Source organism: Protopterus annectens, chromosome 17.part0 (assembly GCF_019279795.1).
Source record: "Protopterus annectens isolate FY-2018-M chromosome 17.part0, PAN1.0, whole genome shotgun sequence".
Classification (NCBI taxonomy): domain Eukaryota; kingdom Metazoa; phylum Chordata; order Ceratodontiformes; family Protopteridae; genus Protopterus; species Protopterus annectens.
In genome coordinates, this window is record NC_056751.1 from 596,660,926 (window position 1) to 596,685,224 (window position 24,299).

A 24,299-nucleotide genomic window follows, 5' to 3' on the forward strand; every position below is an offset into this window, starting at 1 on the left:
AAAGACAGACAACACCATAGTTATGTGGTACATAAACAAGCAGGGGGTAACCCACTCGTACCCTCTCTGCAGACTAGCTATGGCTCTGTGGAACACAGCCTTGAACTACCAAGTGCACCTACAAGCTCATTTCCTGCCAGGCAAGCTAAATTCACTGGCAGGTGACCTAATCAGAAATCTCGTGGACCCACATGAGTGGAAACTTGAACCAAAGATATTCAACCTTTTGAGAAACAAATGGAATCCAGAGATTGACCTGTTTGCCTCCCCTCAGAACTACCAATTGGACAAATTCTGCACAAGGACTTCCCACAGTCAAGCTTGGAAAGTGGATGCCCTGTCCTTTACCTGGGAAAGCCTCTCAGTTTATGCCTTTCCCCCTCTGCCTCTCCTCTTGAAGGTTCTGCTAAAGATCAAACAGGACAAACCAAGGACAGTACTGATTGCACCAGACTGGCCATGCCAGCACTGGTACCCCCTTTTGCGCAGTGTAACACTGCTGGAACCATGGCACCTGCCTCAGACCCCCTTCCCTGCTGTCCCAGCAGGAAGGCCAGATTCTGCACCATCAGTTTCAAACCCTAAACCTTGCAGCCTGGCTAATTCCTTGAGCTCTCCAATAGCATCCCTCAGTAAGCAGGTGCTAGATGTCATTCTGGAAGCAAGGATGCCTAGTACTAGAAAATCCTATGCTGAAAAGTGGAAAAGATACTGTCCCTGGAGTCAGACTCAGGGGATGGGGACAACGGTGCCCAGCTTACCGCATATTCTTCAGTACTTAACAGAGATGCTCCACAAGGGCCTTTCCTTTTCGTCAATTAAAATTCATGCATCTGCCATTTCAGCACATTATAATACTGAACCAGACCCCTCTTCTCTCACACCCTGCTAAAGCAATTCATCAGGGGGGCCAAAAATTTAAGACCACTCAGGAGAGCCCCTACTCCAGCCTGGGACCTTAACTTTATTTTGGAAAAGCTCACTCAACCTCTTTTTGAGCCAGCTGCAACTGCAGAGTTGAAATTCCTTTCTTGGAAAACAGCCTTCCTTCTAGCCATCACTTCAGCAAGAAGAGTGTCTGAATTACAGGCCCTCATGGCAATGGAGCCCCTCATAATCTTCCCTGCAGACAGGGTGTCCCTCAGGAGCAGTCCTTCCTTTATGCTCAAGGTGGTGTCTAGTGTGGCCCTTAATCAGTCCATTCATTTGCCTACTTTTTTCCCGAATCCACAAAACAAAGGAGAACGAATACTGCATTTTTTGGACGTGCACAGACAACTTGGATTTTATTTAGACAGGACTAAGCCTCTCAGAAAATCTGAACAGCCGCTAGTCGGCTTTGCTGCAGGGACAGAGGGGAAGGCCATTTCAAAGCAAACCATTTCTAAGTGGATAGCCCATTACATTCATTTCTGCTGTAAGCACCATGGAAAACCTACCCCACAGGGGATAAGATCACATTCCACCAGGGCTGCATCTACCTCTACAGCCTTTCTCAGTGGAGTCCCTACCAGGGACATCCTAGAAGCTGCTACCTGGAGCTCAGTTACATACCTTCACCAAGCATTACCACATGCCTATTTTTTTCTAAATCCAGAGCTGGGTTTGCCACTGCAGTCTTGCAGGTTTTAATAGCTGGTCCTAGTGCTCTCTAACTTCCTCATCCCTTCCTTAGCTTTGGGAATCAACCCAAATGTAATGACTGCAACAGTGAAACATGAAGAACATAGTACAGTTGTGTACACTTACCATAAATGTAGATGTTCGAGTGTATTCACTGTTGCAGTCCTGGTTACCCTCCCTCCAGCCCCCTAACTTTTCTTGGCTATACCTTTCTTCTTATTTAGTGTATTTAAGCTTTCTGGTGTATTTGCTTTGTGTTGGAGGTGCAACCTAACATATAATTGCTTCCCATTATGGGGGCACCTGACATCTGGGGCAAGAAAAACTGATGTAGTGGCATCAGCTGCATGTTTTATACCCCTGATGACCTGACATCATGGAAGAAGAGACAGCATCCGATGCAGTGATCCAAGACTTTGATATTCTGTCCGGCTGAGGGCTACCTGCAGGCAAATAACCCAAATGTAATGACTGCAACAGTGAATACACTTGAATATCTACATTTATGGTAAGTGTATGCAACTGTACTTTCTGATTGCAACCAGAGATGAAATGTCTGTGAAAACCAGGACTGGGAATCCTAGTGTATTGTCCATAGAGGTGAACTAATTGCTACCCTGGAAGGGTGGAAGTCTTGAAATGTTTTTATAGCTTCCAGATGCTATAACACATCTTAGCAAAGCTCTGTGTGTATATGGTAGGGCATATGTGCAAGAGTCTGGCTCACTTTCTAGTAAAGGGGTATTGTGGGAACTAGAAGTCAGGTGACCAGGCATATGTGATGTCATTCTGCAATCCAGCACTGCAATGAGGTTTTAGTACTAGATGAGAGAAAAGCCTCAGGACAGTCTTTCTGTGAAAACTTAACAAGGAAGATCACACGACCACTTCATCTTGCCTGCTCTAGTATGTGAACTAGGGGACAATCATTCTTTAGATCAGTCAGGAAAATATAGTGAGATTAATTAAGTATTGTTTTTACTGTATTTGTGTGAATCTTTCCATCATTGTTATTTTTAATATTTACTGTGACTGAAAATGTAGTTTTTATTCTAAATAGATATTTAGTATTTTCATGTTTTTTTATTATTAAATATATTTAAACTTTTCATTGTGGCTGGTCTTTTAGAGAATATTTTAACCTTTGAGAGTACTTATTTATTTGGTGATACTGTGGCTGCTCCTGAAAGCCTTGCTGCATTGGTCAAACACTACCATTTCTATTAGTATTAATTTTGCTCAGTATAATTGGGTACCCTTGTAGGAGCCTTAAAGTAGCTGGCTTTGGAGTGTTCTGGTGACAGTATCTGTTTTATAGTCTGGGCAGAGAGAGCATAGCTGGTAAATATGTGCCAGCCGTGTGTGTGTGTGTGTGTGTGTGTGTGTGTGTGTGTGTGTGTGTGTGTGTGTGTGTGTGTGTGTGTGTGTGTGTGTCAGCTACTTTGAGCAGGGACACAGAGCACTGTTTTTACATAGAGGGTGGTGGAGGACTTGGCTTGGGATACCCAGCTGAGGACTCAGCTCTACAGTCTACAGCTGTGTCAGTGAGGAGTCTTATTTGGGGCCTGGAGAAAGAGAGGGGCAAACCCAGCCCCAGAACTGAGTGCGCTCCTTGTGTACTCTTAAGGGAAATTGTGCTTGGTGCAGAGACCTGAATCTGAAAATACTTTTTGTATCTGTTTTTGTTCCAAGTGAACATCCCTCACCAGTGTCAGTGGTGAGGATTGAGGCTCCTTGATTACTGGCCCAGAGCAGAGACGTCACAAGGGCATCTATCCTTCAAGATATTTTGTCTTGGGTACCTCCCAAGGTTTGCTGGGGATTTTTGTATACATGTTCCAGTGCCCAGAATATACAAACTTAAATACACAAGTTATGTACTTACCAGAATGATAGGTTTAAATGGTATTTGTCTGGACACTAGAAGCATCTCACCTACCTGTCCCCCACCAAATTGTCCCTTTCAAGGGACCTTGAGGAGCACCAGAGAGGCCTCTAATTTGGATTGCCCAAATTGTCCATTATTGTATGGTTGAAATAATATTTCTGGCTTGCTAGACTATTCTGGCATCACTCTATCTGGTGAGTCATTGAGTAGCAGAACACTAGGGGATGAGGCTCAAGCTTACAAGAGATTTATTTGTTGTTGCTGAAAGATACGTGCTTGCAGTGATCAGTCTGTGTGTCCTAGTGTCTGGACTAATACCAGCTAAACCTGTCATTCTAGTAAGGGCATAACTTACTATGATCTTAATAGTCAGTATTGCAGTACTGATTCTTGGGTCTTACTGCCATGCAGAAGCCTGTGGCCGGCCTGATTTCCAGAAATTTCCATCATCCCTAGCCGATGGACATTCAAAGACTGATATCTGGATATCCGGTTATTAGAAGGGTGTCGAGCGCCATCTTCAATTCTTTCTAGCCATGCAATCCAGTACTCTTCATGTGTTCAGTATTCTCACAGTCCATTAATTAATTCATTTTTCCAGAGAGTCTCCTCCTTCCAGTAAGATAAGTACCCCTTTATTGATTTTCCTCTAATTTAATGTTAAAGAGATTTGAACCTCAGCACTGAAATAAATAGGATGTGCTGGAGGGACAGATTCATAACCCAGAGGCTCCCTTCACTCTGGAATAAAATCCCAGTCCACGTTAGGCAGAGTCCCTCATTGACTCTTTTCAAGAGGAATCTTGATGAGTGGATGGGAGATCGTAGGTTTACCCCGGGTATCACTTCTGTGTCACTGTTAGACAGAGGCACAGTATACTAACCTCAAAAAAGGGCATAGCAAAATTAATTTAAAATGGGTGGCGAAAGCCAAACACACTCTGGCTAGGCTTATGGGCAGATAGCCTAGTATGAACCTATGAACCTAAAAAGGTCAACGATTGTTTGAAGTGTGGGAAGCAATCCCACAGAAAGATTTTCGGTTTTGTTTTTTCTACTTGGGGCCTCAGTATGACATCTGTAATTGTCTTGACTTTACAAAGCGCCATGCAAAAAACCTGAAACATAGGGCCGAGGTATTAGCCACCCATTTGGAGTCCTTGTCTTCAGTTTCCTCTGTGGTGCTACAACCCACTGCTACTGCAATATCTTTGCAAACATCAGCTTCTGCTAGTGTCATTCCAAAGAAATGTAAAGACAAAAAGTAAAAAAAAAGTAGTTGACTGACGACCCAGGCAATGTGCCCCCCCCCCAATCATTCCCCACGTCCACTTACTCCTAGACCAAAACCTTCTGACTCGACCCACTGGGAGGCCAGCATGGTTTCCGGCCTACCTACCACTGTCATCCTCACACAAGTTGGTCAGGTCTGAGGTTGCTCAGCAGGCTTCATTTTCTGGCGTTCAGGTTGTGGGTCTTGAGGGAGACATCCTGTCTGTCTGCTACCAAAACCTTAACCGAAGTTGTGGTTGGATGACCACAGTCTCACGTCATCCCTTATAAAGAACACCAGCACTTTTCAGGCAGATGTCAACTCAGTCTTGGACTACCTTTCGGACCTGTTTAATACTGAAGTAGGAAAGTCCCTGTCTAAAGTACATGCATCTGCCATCTCAGCTTACGTGTGTAGTGCACCACCTATCTTCCTGCACCTCCCAATGAAGCTTTTCCTGAAAGGGTTAATTTGCTTGAGACCACCCAGAAGGAACCCTGCAGTTACCTGGGATCTAATTTATGTGCTAGAGAAACTCACCCTGCCCTCCTTTGAACCTTTCAGCACTGCCTATCTAAAGAGGCTTACATGGAAGGCCACTTTCCTTATAGCCATCACATCAACAAGAAGGGTCTCAGAGATTCAAACTCTCAAATCTAAAGAGCCTTTCACAGTCATAGGGAAACCCTTAGAACAAACACATCATTTATGCCAAAGGTGGTATCAGAACTTGCCCTAAACCAGACTATCCACCTGCTAGTCTTCTACCCAAATACACAAAACAGGGCAGAGCAAGTCCTTCACCCCCTGGATGTGCACAAGCAAATCAGATACTATCTAGGCAGGACAAAACCCCCTAAAGTAGTAGAGCAGTTATTGCTGGCTTTTGCAGAGGGTAAACATGGCAGGCCTGTCTCAAAACAAACTGTTTCCAAAAGAATGATCAACTGCATTAAGTTATGTTACTCCCACAGTGGAAACATTCTACCTGGACATATTAAAGCCCGCACTCCACCAAGCATGGGGCAACTATCGCTGCTTTTCTCAAAGGACTCCTTGCCCAGGCAATCATAGAGACAGCCACATGGAACTCTATGCACACCTTTACAAAACACTACAACCTAGGCAATGTCTCTAGGGCTAGAGCAGGTTTTGCTGCGGCCATGCTGCAAAGCCTTATTTCCTAGGGTTATACAGATGGCCTACAACCCACCTTTTGGATTTGGTAGTCCTCTCAAGAGTCAGTACTGCAACACTGACTGTGAAGAACATAGTAAAGTTCTGTTCCACTTACCATAATTGTAGATCTTTGAGTAGATCAGTGTTGCAGTGCAGACTCCCACCTTCCAGCCCCTCTATCTGCGTACCACTTCTCTTCTCCCTTGCTGGGTACAGTGGGTAGAGGAGTTCTCTGCAGGTAGTCCTCTTATCTTCATTATCCCCTCTCTGCCTCCTATGAGGTTCCTATTCCTCACTCAGCTTCAGACAGCTGGAGAGATTGTGCTGTCCTCAGGCATTAGACTCCTTGTTCACTGCTTAGAAAAAAACTGAAGGGTGGCACTGATGGATGCCCTTCTTATACCCTGCCATCAATATGTTGGTCTTTGGATGTCTGTTGTCTAGTGATGATGCAAAGACTGAAAATCAGGCCGTTTGCGGGCTTCTGCATGGCAGGAAGACCAAGTATCCATACTGCAACACTGATCTACTCAGACAGCTACAGTTATGGTAAGTGGGACACAACTGTACTTTGTTGTTCCCCAATTTCATATGTAGTCATGATAAACTATAATTTGGGCTGAGATTTAAGACTTTTGGTTATAGTTTCTGATAATAAGCTGACCTTAAAGTATCCGATTTAAGTGGCAATCAGATCCTCCTTTTTCCATAATAGGAACACCACTCTTAAGTACCCTATTCCTTCCACAGACCTTTCCACTGTGGTGCGTGTTTGTTATAATGCCCTTTACCTAGGATGCCCAGAATTGAGAACTCAATGCTTGCACCATTTACAAAGTTATGTGGCCCTGCTATTCACAGGGTTGTCATGTTATCACCATATTATGGTAGTTCCACATAAGTTTCGCTAGCTGCCTATTCAACAGTACTTTTAAGGTTCTAGTTTGGGTTTGTCTAGCCTTATGTTTGGGTCCCTCCACCAATGAGATTTTTCTTAGTATCTATCCACCCAGGGGCTGCTGGCACACCTAGTGGTGTGGCTTCAGTCTTTTGACTTTTAGGCCTTTACTTGTCAATAACTGCATCTTTGGAACATTTTGCCTAAGAAGCTGAAGAAATCATCCACTGTGAGTGGGTCAAACACTCCTTAAAGTGCTATCTGTCTGACTTAACTAATTGATTTATTCTACTATTGAATTGTATTTTATCATGCACTCTATTTACCTTAATGCGTCTTACTTTGTGTATACAGTTCTGTTGTGTCTGTATGCATTATTGTCTTTAATTGACCTTTGCCTCGTATGTATTTGTAACTTGTTTAGTCTCAGCACATTAATGAATATGAACCTGAACCTTTCGTTTCACTTTTCCATAGCAGAAAAACAAACTTGAAGATGGCCCCTACTACAGACTGCAGCACATTGCACAGTGAGAATTTATCAGACTGTCAACATGCACAGGACAACTGTACTGTAGATAGTGCATCCATTAGCACACCAGAACTTCAGTCTAGTAGTGCCTTGGAACGATGTGGGCTAAGTGAAAGAGAAACCAGGGATGAAATTATAGGTACTGATGAATTCCCTGATTCACTGCTGGACGTTCCTCATGTGGTAGACTCAATCCTTGATGGTACAGACTCTAACTGCATTCTGAACCAGGCTTCCTTACAAGAGGATGAAACTGAGAGTGGCAGTATTTCTTCTGTGTTACAGGTGTCTGTTAGTAAAATTCTTGCAAACGATAGCTGTCAGGAACTACAGTCAGAATCTGAACCTTCCCGCCCAGTTTCTCCTTCTATGTACATGTCTCGTCTCCCCCCACCTCCCGGAGCATACATTTCCAGTGAACATAGTTACCATGTTGGGAATGCTTTACAGTGGAAGCGCAGAGCCGAAACTGCTGTGGAAGCACTTGAGAAAGTACAAAGACAGTTACATGCATGCAAACGACGAGAGCAGCGGCTTCGGTTGAGGATAGCAGCACTGCAACAAGAGCGTATGCGGGAGAGGCAGGCACAGGCAGCAGATGTGCGAGAGAAGCTAAAAGAACATCTGCAGGTCTTTGAATTGCAACTTATTAATGACTTTCAACAGAAGTACCTAGAATTCATTTCAAAGCCGTTAAACTGTATTGATGCTGAATGGTCTGGTGAGTTCTTGGCAGTACCTGCCACATTATAAGTCTAATGTATTGGAGGCTCTTCATATCATAAAAGAATTGGTTAGTCTCAGCTGTGCTGATTCCAAGAAGCTGAAGCACAACTTAATAAACCCTTGAACAGACCACTATTCAGAGTTTAGCACAGGGAAAGTACTTTTTGACACTTTTAGTGACTTAAAGTTGTGGCTTGCCAAAAGACTTCATCTCCTGATTGAAAGACATACAGAAAATCTTGTCTGAGTACTTGTGTTGGCACTAAACATAAAATGAGTCCCTGCCTGCTTGCCTAGTGTCATATTGTTAGCACTTAGGTGGAGTCCATTCACCAAACAAAATTAATTTTGTAGTGTTTTTTTCTGTCATATTTTGGTAATGCAGATGTGTCTTTTTTTAGTTTAGTTAAATATGTATCTGAAGTAGTTTACTTCATTTGATCTTCAACCTGTGGGTATTCAGATCCGGATCGGATCCAAGACTGCCACATCACCAGCTTCTGATCTGAGCTCCAAGTTCCTCCCCTTACCCATAATGCCCCTCCATCTCCTTCTTCCCTCAGATCTCGTTTGCCGCTTTCCAGCCCAGCAGCATGGCCTGAAGTTCCAGGCGTTTAGTGGTTATTTTGGTGATTTTTTAGTTTTTTGTTTAGCTAGTGTCCCGTAAAATTCTTACCCTTGCCTCCCCGCTTCAACTGTCGGTACAAAAAAAAGTTAGATTTAAAAGTTATCAGTTAGTGTTGTTTCCCTATGTTCCCCTTCCCACAGTTAGTGCTAGTGTGTGTGTGTGTGTGTGTGTGTGTGTGTGTGTGTGTGTGTGTGTGTGTGTGTGTGTGTGTGTGTGTGTGTGTGTGTGTGTGTGTGTGTGTGTGTGTGTGTGCGTGCGTGCATGTGTGCGTGTGTGTGAGAGAGAGAGTGCGTGTGAGTGAGAGTGTATGTGTGTGGGCCCTTCTTAGACATGGCAGATGTTCCTAAGCCTGTCTTTAAGAAATGCACAGTGTGTGGCCACAACTCTGTGCGTTTTGTTTAGGTGCGGCCCATCTGGACACGGCCTGAGCAATTTGTGCAGGGTTTAATCCTAGAGCCCTCAAGGACTGGAGGGCAAAGTTGATTATGAAAGGCCTCTTATCAGCATCTGGGATGGCTGTCCCCACTTCGTCTTCTATGGTGGCAGCCGCTACCATGTTTTCTCCCTCACAGGCTTCCAGAGCTCAAACCCCCACTTCTAGACCTTTGGACTCTGACAGGAGGCACAAGGATAGGTCCAGAAAGCAGTCCCCTGACTGCATTGCACAGTCGGAGCCTCCAGCTAAGGCAAAAAGTCTCTTAGGCCCAGCACCCCTCGGCTCCGTTCTCTGAGGTTTTCACCAGAGCCAGCGGTATCTCAGCCCCCTTCGAGAGTCTCCTCTCACCGCCACTCCCGGCCGGTGTCGATGGCTTCATTGTCCCATTCCACCCGCAGTCTAAGCGAATCAGAGATGGACAGGATGATGCGGAAGTTTATCAGCAACCAGGTCCTGATGGGGGTCTTGCCAGCCCCCTCTCTCTCCAGAGCAGTGGGGGGGTTCTCAGTCTTTCTTCGCCCCTTCTCCAATCCAGCCCATGGTTTTGGAGTCCTTGGATCCAAGTGCCCTCTGGGTCGGAGGGCCGGTGCCGACGATACCTAGTACCTCGACTCTGGACGTGGCCTTGAGCGGGTCGGATCTGAGCTCTTGGAGCCATAGCCTCTGCATTGGATCTGAGGGGGGTGCTGTTGCCTCAGTTTGTCAGAGTGCAGCCTCCCTCTTGGCATCTCAGCGCCGGTGGGCTGTGCTCCGACTCCCCCGTTGGATCCGAGGAGAGCGGCTCCATTGTTTGTTTCTCGGGATGTCCACACTCTCTCAGCTTTCGACATGGTGCAGAGGGTCATCTCGAGTGAGTCAAGGCCTCTGACCATCTCCTCTTCGGAGTCCGCCCTGACCCCCATCGGTTCTGGGTATGGCTCCGATAATCCTGTTCTCTCAGGGACAGCCCATGCGTTATGTGCCCCAGGGAGCACACATTGGAGAGCAACCCCCAGTTTGCGAGTACCTCACAGAGAGTCCCACTGAGGAGGTCCCTTGCAAATGCACGTGTAAAAGGAGGCACATGGACACCCCAGAGTCCCTCACAGGCGACACAGACTTGAAGGAAAGGGAAGGTTCCCCCAGGTCACCCCCCCGAGGATGTCTCCTTCGGAGACATCATGGAAATTCTACGCCAAAGAGCGGGGTGTTCCACCCAAAAACCGACCCTGGGCTAGTCTGTGTTCCTGGAGGCATTCAGCATGGGGCACATCTACCTCCTGGATGCCCCCCCCCTGCCAATCCACTGGTGGACCTTATTACATCTAGGGCATGGAAGGAACCAGACACCTTGGAGCCAATTCTGAAAATACCGGATAAAGTCCTTAGCCCCCTACAGGACAGAATCAGCTGGAGTAAGGGGTTCCCAGTAGACACTATGCTGATGGCAGCTGCCACCAAGAAAGAGCTCACTCAGGAGAGCTCTACGGTCCATCCTCCTGACAGAGAGTAGCGGTCGATGGATCATCTGGGGAAGCGAGTTTATGCTTCAACCACCTTTTCCATAAGGGCACTGAACTATGTGGCGCATGTTATTCGACTTCAGTGAGACTTGGTCAGGGAAATTGCTGAGTCACCCCCAGAGTCCACGTTGGCAGAAAGCATGCAAATGTTCTCTGCGCCTATGCCCACTCTCAAAGCGGTTGCGAATATGTCCGTGCTTCTCCTTTCCCATGCCACGAAAGGGACTGCTAGGGCAGCTGGGTCTGGCATTGTCATGAACTGCCACGCCTGGCTTTGACTATGTCAATTCTCAGAACCCTTTAAGGCGTCCTTTGTGAATGCTCCCTATGATGGCTCTTCCCTGTTTGGGAAGAACGTGTGTGAAACACTAGTCCAGAGCGAGAAGGACAGGAAGACACTGTCTGCCATTGGGATCCACTTCTCCACTCCTCAGAGATCCATCTCAAGGATTCAGCAGGGGCAAAGAACATGTGGTTCCGGAAATCCTAGTTTTCCTGGGACACTCAGGACTCTCCTTCCCCCAGAGGCAGAGGGGGTTAGGACAGATTCCAGCCCAGAGACAGTGGGGGGTCCAAAGAACTTCAGGTCCAGAGAACCATTCTCGTTCAGAGCCATGCAGCAACCCTGAGGGGTTGCCCTGCTGCTCATCTCTGGAGGCAGTTGGGGTTGTTTTTCATTACACCCGACGGAGTGGGAGTCCGTTACAACAGATCGTTGGGTGTTAAAAATCATATCCAGAGGTTATTCTATACCATTTGTAACCCCCCCCCCACCAAAACTCCTCCCAGATGTTCCACCCTCACAAAGGGAGGAAGCAGCACTGGAGATACAAATGCTGTTAGAAAAATGAGTCATCCAACCTGTCCACCCAGATCAATCCAGATTGGGCATCTAGTCCAGGTTCTTTTTGGTGCCAAAGAAAACGGAGGACCTAAGACCCATTCTGGATCTTTCCATTCTGAACCTGTCAGTAGCCAAGGAGAAATTCCAGATGGTCGCTCCTACAGTCCATTCTGCCCTACTTGCAGGGAGAAGATTGGATGTGCTCGATCGACCTCCAGGACATGTACTGTCACATCGAAATGAACAGGTGCTCCCGCAGGTTTCTTCGATTGTGGCTGGGGCCAATCATTATCAGTTCAGAGCCCCCTACCCTTTGGTCTCACTACAGCCCCCAGAGTGTTCATCAAAGTCATGGTGGTGGTAGTGGCCCACCTGAGGCTTCAGGGAATCCAGGTTTTACTCCTACCTGGACGATTGGCTCCTTGCTGCCCCTACTAAGCATCTACTATGCCAGGCCAAAGTTTCCTTCCTTCTTCTAGCAAACAGACTGGGCATTACAATCAGTATCAACAAGTCGTCGCTGACTCCAGTTCAGAGCCTACATTTCATTGGAGCTTGGCTAGACACCATACAAATGAAACCCTACCTCATTCCGGAAAGGGTAAACAATTTGAAACTTCATGTATCTTACCTTCTTTATTCTAACCGCTCTTCAGTGGAATCAGTTCTGTGGGCCTTGGGTTCCATGGCAGCCACTGTCAGTCTTCTCCCCTTCGCACGTCTTCACATGAGGGTCCTCCAGTGGATGTTAGCAGTTCAGTGGTCCTTACTGAACCTACCCTTGCCCACCCGATACACATATCTTGGGCTTGCAGAGACACTTCTCTAGTGGACTCTTTCCCCAAAACTTGTCCAGGGACGTCCATTTCTTCCTTCCTTTCCCACAACCACAGTGACCACGGATGCCTCCCAGCTAGAGGGGGAGGGGCATTGCTCGGGAAGGACAGTCCAAGGCACGTGGTCCCCTTCCGAGACCAACGTGCATATCAGTGTCCTGGAGCTGACGGCGGAACTTTTAGCATTGCAGGCCCTTCGTGCCAATCTTCCTCTAGGGACTGTTGCCATCTAGTCAGACATGTCAGTGGTCTGGTATATCAACAAGCAGGGAGGAACCAGATCTTACCCCCTTTGTCAAGAAGCCATGAGAGTGTGGGAATGGGCAGTTTCCAGCGGCTGCTTTCTGTTGGCGATGCACATTCCGGGATGGTCCAACATCCTAGTGGACAGGCTCAGCAGGACTACTCTTATGCCTTACGAGTGGTCTCTGATTCCTTTAGTAGTGGAACATATCTTCCTCAAGTGGGGGCTGGTCTTGCTGCAATCTCTTCGCATTTCCTTCCAACGCAAAGTGCAGCGAGTTCTTCGCTCTGAAACCCCCTCAGGGGGAAGCTCCCAGAGATGCTGTAGTTCATGCTTGGCCTCCCGGTCTTCGTTATGCTTACCCCCCCCCCCCCCGTTACCTCTCATTCCGAAGTTTCTTCAGAAAGCTTGCAGGCTGGGGAGCACAGTTATCCTCATCTCCCCATTCTGGCCTCTTCAAGTCTGGTTCCTCTCTCCATGGTCTCATCTAGTAGTTCCTCCATGGATCTTGGATCTGGTTCCGGATCATCTCTCTCACCCCTCAGAATTCCCTCACCCAGACCTGGACAGTCTGAAACTCACAGCTTGGCTGCTCCAGTTCCAGTAATGATTAGGACTGCCAGTTTATCCTCTCCAGTTAAAGCCATTCTGGTGGCGGCCCATAAATCTTCTACCAGAAAGACATACTGTAGTAAATGGAAACATTTCTCTATCTGTGCCTCTCAACAGAATCTAGACCTCTTTTCAGCTCCAGTTTCAGCCATTCTGAAATGTTTGTCTGGTATTTTTCAGCAGGGTATGAGTTCTTCAACTGTTAGAGGGCAACTGGCTGTCATGTCTAACTTCCATGTGGGTGAAAACATGGCTTCCTCTAGGCTCTGTAAGACCTTCCTTAAGGGAACTTTTATGTTACGACTGACAATGAAAGATCCAACTCCGCCTTGGGACCTCACCTTTGTCCTGCAAGCCCTAGATTCTCCTCCCTTTGAACCAGCGGTGTCAGTAGACTTGCACTTCCTTTCTTGGAAGACAGCCTTTTTGGTGGCCATTACTTCAGCCAGGAGGGTATCAGAACTTCAAGCCTTCTCCATTAAAGCTCCTTATATGTTTTTTCATAAGGACAGGGTTTCCGTGTACACTAATCCGTCCTTCCTTCCTAAAGTGGCTTCTGAGAACAATATTAATCAAACCATCAATCTGCCTGTTTTCTTTCCAAACTTCCAAAATAGAGGTGAATACAAGTTACATTTGTTGGATGTACATAGGCAATTGAGGTTTTACCTGCACAGAACAAAACCCTTCCAGAAATTGAATCAGCTGTTTGTTTCTTATTCGAGACCCTTTTCAGGCAAACCAGTTTCCAAAGTTACCATTGCGAGATGGATTTCCCAGTGCATTCTGTAGGCATACTCTGACAAAGGCATCTCCCCGCAGGGCCTGATTAAAGCCCACTCCACTAGATCTATGGCAACATTGGTGGCTTTCTGGTCTAGGGTGTCGCTGGATGACATTTGTTCTGCAGTTATTTGGTCCTTATCTCATACCTTTATTTCACATTACAAATTGGACATGGTATCCAGAGGCAGAGCATCCTTTGGCTCCGCGGTGCTCCGTAATATCCTTCGATGAGGGCCACCCAGATAAAGGTAGCTAGGGACTCTGTCCCACAGGTTGAAGATCAAATGAAGTAAACTACTTCAGATAAAGAATTTATGTACTCACCATAATGTTCCATCTGAGTAGTTGTACTTCGTTTGTCTTCAACCATCCCTCCCTCCTTCCCCCTAACCTTGCCAGGATTGTCCTACTTTGATATTTGGGAGAGGTTCACACTCGTGGCTCTCCTGCTTATGTTTGTTCTAGATTATCTGAACCTTTAGTGGTAAGGTTTTCTTGGGTCGAGCTTATGTTTCTAATTCAGCAAACTCGAGCTGAGGGAAGAAGGAGATAGAGGGGCATTGTGGGTAGGGGAGGGGCTTGAAGCTCTGATCAGAAGCTGGTGATGCGTCCATCTCGGATCCGATCTGGATCAGAATACCCACAGGTTGAAGACAAATGAAGTACAACTGCTCAGATGGAACATTATGGTGAGTACATAACTTCATTATTTCTCACATTGTTGGTTTCACAGTGTTAAGTTTCTGCAAGTGTCAAGGGTGACTATTTTAATATATAATTTTGTAATGGCTCATTCTGTTGAAGATAACCAGTAGCTGAATTTCTTATACATAGCTTGTATATCTGTAAAATGTATAAAAAATATATATATATATATATATATATATATATATATATCTCAAGTGTATGTATGTATGTGTGTGTGTATATATATATATATATATATATATATATATATATATATATATGTGTGTGTGTGTATGTATATATATATATATATATATATATATATATATATATATATATATATATATATATATTAATGCTGGACTTCAGTGATGCACTGCATTACTTCAGCCAGGAGGGTATCTACACTTGCCTTATCTCATTGATGTGAAAAATGAGAATAAATGACATTAATGTTTTGATGTAAGTTGGTCTTCAGTTTGATGCTGCATAACATGATGATGTTTGTCAACAGAAAATCTACAGCAACTTTAGTGCCTGTACTGGTGAATTTATAAGTACAGTGATGACCATTATTACTAAAAAAATGTGGCAGTCTACACTTGCCTTATCTCATTGATGTGAAAAATGAGAATAAATGACATTAATGTTTTGATGGAAGTTGGTCTTCAGTTTGATGCTGCATAACATTTTGCTCCAATTCCAGAGATGAAGTTATGTCTTCAACTTTATGAGAGAAAGTTATGTTAGTACATGCAACATAGGACTTTATTGGTAAAGTTGATTGTAACAAATTTGGTGATTTGTGATCCTGCATGAAATTAGTGTCCATTTTCATATTCCAAACTTTTCTTTTTAATTTTTTTAAGCCTTTGCTGACAAGAGGTGGTTGATATTAAACTGCAAATTGTGTGCACGAATGTTCTGTAATCTAATAAAGCAGGCTGAATGCTGCCCCCTTGCAACATGCGTGAGTGCAGAACTTAACAGTAATGGGAAGACTACAAGATCTGAAGTACTCTTGGGGACTTAATTTGCTGATACTGTTTCTTAGTCTTGCTAAATGCAAATATTGCTGTAATGATATTTTTGTTTTGATTAGAGAAAACGTTAACATCTTCCCTTTTCCTAGGACATTTACTGTTTGGACAAGTGTGTCTTGTGAGTCCAGTGAGAAAAAAATACAAAAAAAAATGGTGAAAGGCCTGGCATTTTATGACAACCACTATTATAGAAGTTTCTTGTAGATTTTGCATGTAACTTTTCAGTATCTGAATCGCGCCTCTCTGATATTGAGCAATGGGAACAACAAAAAAAGTCTGCGAAGGGGTGCATCTGTTTTGGTAATAAAGTGAAACCGTGCATTTCGCTTATTCCCTGCACACAGGAATAGTTTTCCTCAAAATTCTGTTTCGCAATAGAGGCATATGAAAAAGTGACCATCCCAGTATTAAATTCATAATAACTCATCAACAGGATTGTATGGAGCCACCGTTTGCTGTATCACTTAAAATTGTAGGCTGTAGAATCTCTTTTATTACATTGTTACTGTTATCTTTGATGCTGAGATCTGAGAGTTCTATTTAAAGGAAGTAGAAGTTAATACCATTGTCTTTAAGAAAGCTTGTTGCAGTATATAACAACACTAGAACTTTCTGCGCCCTGATACAGGAAGCTGCCTTCAGAATTCTTCAGTTGTCTTCATCCAGATCTGTCCCTGCAACTGACATCTTACATTACCCAGTTACATGCAACACCATATGAATTGCAGGAGGAGTCAGTTCTGAGCATGTTGCAGGTGCTGTGAAGAACATTTTTGGCTAACATCAAAGACTAAAACAATACTAATTTCACTAACTTTAATCATACTGAGACTTGGGAATGAGGTTCATTCCAGTCATGGTATTAGAAACCCAAAAGACTTGGAGAAGTTAAATCCAGTATCAGTAGTAAAGGAGTCGAGCACTGCATGAGCTACAGATCTTCCCAGAGGAGACTTGCATTCCAGGTAATTCATCTAATGTGCTGCTTTTTTTCATGGTCAAAATTTTCATCAACTCCTCCTTTTTCCCTGTAGTGGCCAGTGCTGGTCTCATGCCACTGTTTTATAAAAGCTTGGTTTGATGTACACGATAGTGATTAATAGCAAGCCTTGCTAGGAGCAGTCTTCATTCATTTTCCCAACCTCAGTACTTAATTTCCACCACATCAGTACCACATTGTTTTTTTTCTGCATATTGCTTCATGCTTGTTGACCATTTATCATTTTATGCATTATGATTGTGTTCTTTTTAAGTATCACAGGTGTTTTTCAATAGTTTTTATCTTAATTCTTCTTATGTGGAGAGCAGAGGAATTTGACACAAGACATGACATGAGAAAAAGGATAAAGTGGTTAAAATCAATCGTCTGGAACCATCAAGCAAGACAGCAAAAGCTCCTCTGCAGTTTCAGCTCCAGTTCTGAGGATGCAAATATTGAAATGATTCCCAAAAACAGAGATTTGAAGTAGTTATCAAAAATACCTAAATTCTGTCCAACATCAGTGTTGCAAAAAGGTAAGAACTTAACCTCATATGTCCTTCTCTTCACATGTTGCAGTATTCTCACTTGTGAGATCCTCCTCCTCAGGTGACCCGAACATCCAACGCCAATGGCAAAGCTTAAGGCTGGTTGCTGTCAGGTGCGTGGGACATCACACTCAAGGCCATAAACTGTGGGCCATAAATGTGATGTCCACATGCACAGACCCCAGAACTTCTTTGCCGCAGTTGAATGTTAGCTTGCTTGTTTCACTCTGCGCTTTGGAAGACTATACAGATAAGCACCCTGTTGGGGAATCATCTTTATTTTTACTTAGGCTTAGGTTGTTGTTGCTCTTTTATAGCCAGTGTCATCTAGGAAGGGAAAAAATGTAAGTGCTGTCGGCAAATTCCGCACAAGGATTCCCATGAGTTTTGTCTTTTCTGTTTGGGCCACTTCCACGACCATATGATCTGTAATATTTGTCAGTCCTTTGTCTCTAAATCCCTACACAGTCGTCTAGCAGCCCTTAAATTGATCGTGAAAAAATGACTAAAGCATTTGGCCCTAAGTATGGAGACTGAATCAACTGTCGAGTTGGAGCCTCCTAAAAAGAAGACTAAGGTTTTAAGGCCTTCTATTGCTTTACCTCTGGTGTCAAACGTTCTGTTAGCTACCGGTCTAGGGGCTGAGGGACATCCAGCAGAACTGGTGACTTCACCGGGTACCTTGTTGGAAGCCCCCCTAGAATCTCCAGTTGGTACGTCTGCAGAGGTTACTGCGCTGTCTGCCTCCTCCGATGTCAAGGGGGAACTGGGCTTGACCAGATGGCCGCCTACAGTTTCATATCAGGGCTGCTCAGCCACAGGCCTGATGCCTGATTCTAGGCCTACTCCTTCCTACACAACTTCAAAGACAAACCCCTCTGAAGAGAAAACAGAAAGCTAAACATCTGTTTTCTTCTACAGAAGACCAGCCAGACTGACAATTTTTTTCCCAGTCCTTGGTTCAGGCCTTTATGGTCCTCAGGCCCACTGCCTCTCACCAGCCCTAGGCCAAACTCAGGTGCTTCCATCTTCCTAGCTCACACTCAGGAGGAAGATTCCTCTCCCTCCTCCTCGAATGAATCACTTACACCTCTCAGCTGGCATTTCCCCTGGAGTACTGTTCTCCAGACAAAGACTCCCTGGAAGGAGACTCCCCACCTGAAGATATTACCTTTGGGGAAACTATCTCCAAAATGAGGGAGTACTTCAAATGGGATGCCACTCAAATGACTGAGGTGCAAAAGATATTTTGAACTCCTATAGATGGAGTGCCCTCTCCCTCTGCTATTCCCTCTGTGATTCCAGCTTACCTGGATTATTTTGCTTCAGCCTCTAAGAACCCTGATTCCCAGCCTCCAACCCCTAAAAGGCCAGCTAGGTTCTAGAAAGTTCCTGATGACCACAAGTTCCTCATTAAGCTACCTATGGCAGGCCCAGTTGTCATTGCAGTGGCTCCAGATAAGTAGTTCAGGCAGATTCCCTCCTTCTCCCTTCTGCCATTAGACAAAGACAGCAAAGTGATGGACAGACTGGGAAAAAAAAAGATCTGTACTTCATCCACCCTGGCCTTTAGGGCCATTAACTCATTACATCCAATGGACGCCTCCAGGTGTATCTGCAGTTAACTCCTACTGATGCCTCCAGGTGTCAAATATTGCTTGTTCGTATTTTCATCAATAATTCCAAAACAGTCCTGTGTACAAGGTTTCAAAAGATTTCATCTTAAAGCTTACACAATGGCAAACTCAACTGTATTCATTTTTTACCTTTGTCTAGTACAGGTAAATAGAAATTGACTGTTGTTTTTATGATATTAATTTATATAAATATATATTTTACATTTTTCTAAATATCGCAACAACCAAGCAACACAGACATAATTATTTAGCATCATATGAAAACTCTTAGCTAGATGAATAAATTGCTGCTGACAGCATGTGTGTAACTTGAGTGGTTGCTGAGATATTGTAAGTTGTTTACAAAATATTACAAATGTAATAGTTACCGTGTTTACTGTAACTTGTAACATTCAGTTTAAGACCTATAACCTAAAGAATACTATCTCTATAAAACTAGTTTGTACTGAACAGTTTGCTATTTATACTTCTTTCATAACCCCTGTGGTTCCAGAAATATGAACATTTGTTTAAAATGTTAGGGCATAATTTGATTCTGTCAAAAGCCTTAAGCTCCGCCCATTGGAAGTTACAGTGCAAACTTACCCGAAGCACTCGGTTAAATGTGTCTTGTACCTAATCTCTCAGGCAACTTCATTACTGTCTTCCTTGTCTCATTCCCCTACCATACCCCAGGTTACGTCTAAACTTTCCTTAGCAGCTCATGTTGCCAGACATTCTATAAAATGCAGCTGTGATGCTGCTGAGGCTTCAGCCAGATTAGCTGCCTCAGCTTCTGTACTGTGCAGATACTCCTGGCTCAGACAACAACCCCTCCCTGATGATTTCAAAAACAAGATCTTAGATGCTCCCCTGGACAATAAATTCCTCTTTGACAAGCAGTCTGAAGAGCTATTCAAAAGCTTGCAGGAAAAAAAGCAAAGACGTTCAGGACCTCAAAACATGTATTGGTCTCAACAAGTTCCAAAATTCTATAGGAACTACCCGACTAAACCCACCTTTGCTAAGAGAGCACCTGCTCCTTCCTTTTCAAAACACAAGAAAGGGTCTAGGAAAAACTTAATCTCCTAGGACTGCCTCTTCCCAATTCACTCCAAGACAGCCCTTTCCAGACAGACCAAATAATGCATGACTTCCTAAACCATCTTGCCCCCTCTCTACCTGCCTTTCTCACTGTCTACCTCTGGCAACATATCACTTCAGACCACTGAGTTTTATCAATAGTGGAAAAAGGGTACTTTATGACCTGGCAGGAAAAACCTATTACAAAAAGCATACCCCTCCCTCCAAAAAAAAAAAAAAAAACCATCTGATAACCCAGATCGTCCAAGATTTACTGTCACAGGGGACTATAGAACGGTTCCCACAGGCCAAGAGGGTCAAGGGTTTTACTCCAGGCTCTTCCTGGTCCCAAAAAAGGAGGGCCCTTGGAGGCCTATACTGGACCTGTCCCTGTTAAACCCCTTCCTGCAGGTACCTTCCTTCCGCATGATATCCCTTCAAACCCTTCTAACACTACTGACACCCACTGCTTTCATGGCCACTTTGGACCTGAAGGAAGTGTACCTCCATATCCCCATTCACATAGGCTACAAGAGATTTCTACGCTTTACTGTGCCATCCTCGCACTTTGTGTACTGCCTTGCCCTTTGGTTTATCTGCGGCACCAAGGGTCTACACAAAGTGTCTTGCCCCAGCAGTAGCCTACTGCTGAACAAAAGGCATACAAATGTATCCTTATCTGGATGACCTCCTCCTCCAAGCAGAAGAGGCAAGTAATGTCTGGACACACCTGCAATTCACTATGTCCCTCATTTAAAGTCTGGGGTTTACTCTCAACCTAACAAAATCCTGCCTTACTCCATCCCAAGACCAAACTTTCTTGGACTGCAGAATAAGGACAGACGTGATGAAGGCCTTCCTTCCTCAAGAGAAGGTCTCTTCCCTAAACAGTTACTTCCAAGAGGTACTTCCAGTCAACCACATCTCTGCCAGACAATTCGTCCATCTTCTAAGCGTCATTGCATCTACTCTTCCTCTGTTGCCCCTTGCCAGGTTGCACATGAGGATGTTCCAGTGGCACTTGAAAAATGTCTGGTTCCAACACAATCACCCCCGGAATTTCAGGTATCCTTCCTGCCATGCCTGAAGAAAGAGTTGAGGTGGTGGATCCAACAGATAAGCCAGAAACCAGACCTTCCTCTGCAACCCACCAAGCTAATGCAACTCATGCGCACAGATGCCGCGGATCTGGGATGGGGGCCACTATGAATGGTCTCAAGGTACAGGCTCAATTGGAGCCCTCCATCCAGAGAAAACATATCAATGTGAGGGAAAATGACTGCTCTCTTTCTAGCTCTAAAATCCTCCCTCCATCTAGTACAACCAGGTCCCCTTCAAGTTTTCACAGGCAACACCACTGTGATGTGGTACTCAACAAGCAGGGGGAGGGGCAGATCCTACTTACTGTGCAGGCTAGCAATACAGGCATGGGAGTTGGCCACCCAGTACAATGTCACACTGCAGGTGGTCTACATCCCATCTCAGGATGCCCTCAGCAGGTCAGTCTCTTAACATCACAAATGGATATTGCACAGAGATGTTTTCTTAGACTTGTCCACTGATGGGGCACCCCACAGATAGATCTGTTTGCCTCCCCTCAGAACAGACAGCTATTCTGCTCCAGACTTCCATCCCCACTAACATGGAAAGTGAATGCCTTTTCAGTTTCTTGGAAGGGGATGTTCCATTATGCCTTCCCGCTCATTCAGAAGGTCTTGCTGAAAATTCAGAAGGACAAACTAAAAGTCTTGCTGGTGACCCCCTATTGACCAAGGCAGCATTGGTTCCCCTTCTTCTAACTCTTAACAAGGGCAATCACCACAAGTTGCCTGACAAGGTGGACCTGCTCACACAACAGAAGGGATCCCTCATTAATCCTCATCTGAAAACCCTCAGCCTAACACTGTGGGTAATAAATGTCTGATCCTTTTCAGACACCTCTATTCTCAGGATGTGCTATCTGTCCTGCAGGTTGCCAGGAAGCCTACTACCAGGATGTCATATGTATTAAAATGGAAAAGATTCTCCAGTTGTTTTCAAATTCAACTGTACCCCTTCCAAGCATATGTTCCTCTAGCCTTAGCCTGTGTGTGTGAGCGCCTAAAATCAGAACTTTTATACTCCTTGGTGAAAGTCCATTTGTCAGCCATTTCAGCCTGCTGACCTATTGATCCACCCCTTTTATCCAGATGGGAGGTGAAACTTTTTCTTAAGGGGGGGTTTTCATATCAGATCACCAAGAAAACCTGTCCCTCCTCTATGGGATCTGAACTTCGTACTGGAGAAACTTACCATTGCCCCCTTTGAACTGGCAGCTTCTGCCACTTTAAAGATGTGTACCTGGAAGCCTGTCTTGTTAGTAGCCCTTACTTCAGCTAGGAGAGTCTCTGAGCTGCAAGTACTCATGGCCACTCCACCCTACACTATCATCCACAAAGACAGGGTAACTCTGCATACCAATACCTCCTTCATGCCCAAAGTGGTCAGTGAACTGTCCCTTAACCAATTTATCCATTTACCCACCTTTTTCCCTTTGCCACAGAATGACAGTGAGAGAATTAGCTCTTTGTATCATTTCACTCCAGGGCCCTGGGGGGAAGCTGTATCCAAACAAACAATACCCTCCTGGATGTAGGTTCATAGGTGTGTGCTAGGCTAATGGCCCTAGAACATTTACAAGCCTAGCCCATAGAAGGGCCCTGGCATCGTGCCGTCCAACGTTAGTTCCCAGTTCCTCTATCAATTAGACCCACTGGAGTGATCCCCAGGATGAACTTTCTATTACCCATCCACTCATCAAGATTTCTCTTCAAGAGTGACAACAAGGTGTTCTGCTTGACATGTATGGGAAGTCTATTCCAGAGCTTAGGCAGTCTCTGGGTGAGGAACCTGTCCCTCCACCGTGTTCTGTTGATTGTGGTAATGAGGTTGAGGTCTCTGGAGTGTGTGGTGCGGAGGGTTTGGGATTTCTTTAGATGTAGCATTTCTAACAAAGCTGGGTCAGACATGGCTTTGTAAGTTAAGCAAAGATTGCCTCTAAGTAGGCAATATGAGACAGAGAATAGCTGGAGTCTTTTGAGTCTGTCTGTGTAGGACATGTATTTAATGCCTAGGATCCTCTTCATGAGGTACTTCTGTGGCTTCTCCAGCTGTTGTAGATGTCTAGTGAGGTACATGCCAAACTGGGCTTTATACTCAATGATTGGTCTAATGAGGGAAGAGTAGAGAGAGACTATGACCTCTTTCTTCCTGGATGCAAAACCTTTGGTAATGAGATATGCCACATAGGATTTTCTGATCACAGTGGCAACGTGGGGGTCAAAGGAGAGGTCTGTCAGCCTGCGTCCCCAGATCTCTTATAATGCCTTCAGTGTTCAGTGGGCTCCAATCGATGTAATTAGTGGGAACTGAGTTTTTGCCAAAGGGGATGACACATTTTTGGCATTAAGCTTAAGGCCATGGTTTTGACACCAGTCATTGGTCTCAGTGTGGCTTTTCTGCAGGATGTCTGCATCACTTGGGGAGTTAATAATGGCTCCCAGCTTGCAGCCATCTGCGAACTTGGTCAGCCAGAGTCCATTGTATTGGCCTGGACTTCTGAGAAATAGATGCTGAACAGGAGAAGGGCCCAGGATGATCCCTGTGGGACTCCACTCGTGACTGGTCAGCAGTCTGACTTAGAGTCTACTGCTTTCACACTGTGTGTTCTATCTTTGAGCCAATTTGCAACCCACCTAGTGATATAGGGGTTGATGCCTAGTTTGGTGAGTTTATCAATAATTCCTGAATGAGGAATGTTATCAAAAGCCTTGGCCAGATCGTGGTAGGCAATATGCGCACTGCCTTACCTTCATCCATAGTCCTGGTGACTGACTCAAAGAAGTCAATCAGGTTGAGCAGGCGTGATCTCCATTTCACAAAGCCAAATTGCATGGGGTTTAGAGTTTGGAGATTTCCTGTATCTTTATTAATCAGGTTCATGATGATGTGTTGCATAGCTTTACCTATCAGACTCATCAGGCTAATGGGGTGATAATTCCCAGGGTCTGTAGTTGCTCCTCCTTTATGGAGAGGTATGACTGTAGTAGTGTGGCATTCGGTAGGGATAAAGCCTGAGGTGAGGCTGTGACTGAACAGGGTACACAGATGTGCCAATTTGCTTTGTAGTTCATGTAGAACACAGTCAGGGATGTTGTCGGGTCCCGTGGAAGCTGTATTCTTGGCCATGGACAATGCAGCTTTAACCTGTACTGCAGTAATGCTTGGTGCCTGGCATTCTTCTGGTATTCTGATTGATCCTTTGGGGGGAGGGGTAAAGTTAGCACTTAATCTGTGG

General features: G+C 44.9%; 1 protein-coding gene across 1 annotated transcript in view; it reads left to right on the forward strand.

Annotated features, from left to right (window-relative positions):
* THAP7 (THAP domain containing 7) overlaps positions 1-8,927 on the forward strand; it is a 558,991-nt gene extending 550,064 nt beyond the window's left edge. The window contains exon 5 of the mRNA XM_044059751.1: positions 7,339-8,927. Coding sequence (XP_043915686.1) covers positions 7,339-8,146 — 808 coding nt within the window. The 3' untranslated portion in view covers positions 8,147-8,927. The remainder of the gene's footprint in view (positions 1-7,338) is intronic.
* The last annotated feature ends 15,372 nt before the right edge of the window (positions 8,928-24,299 follow it).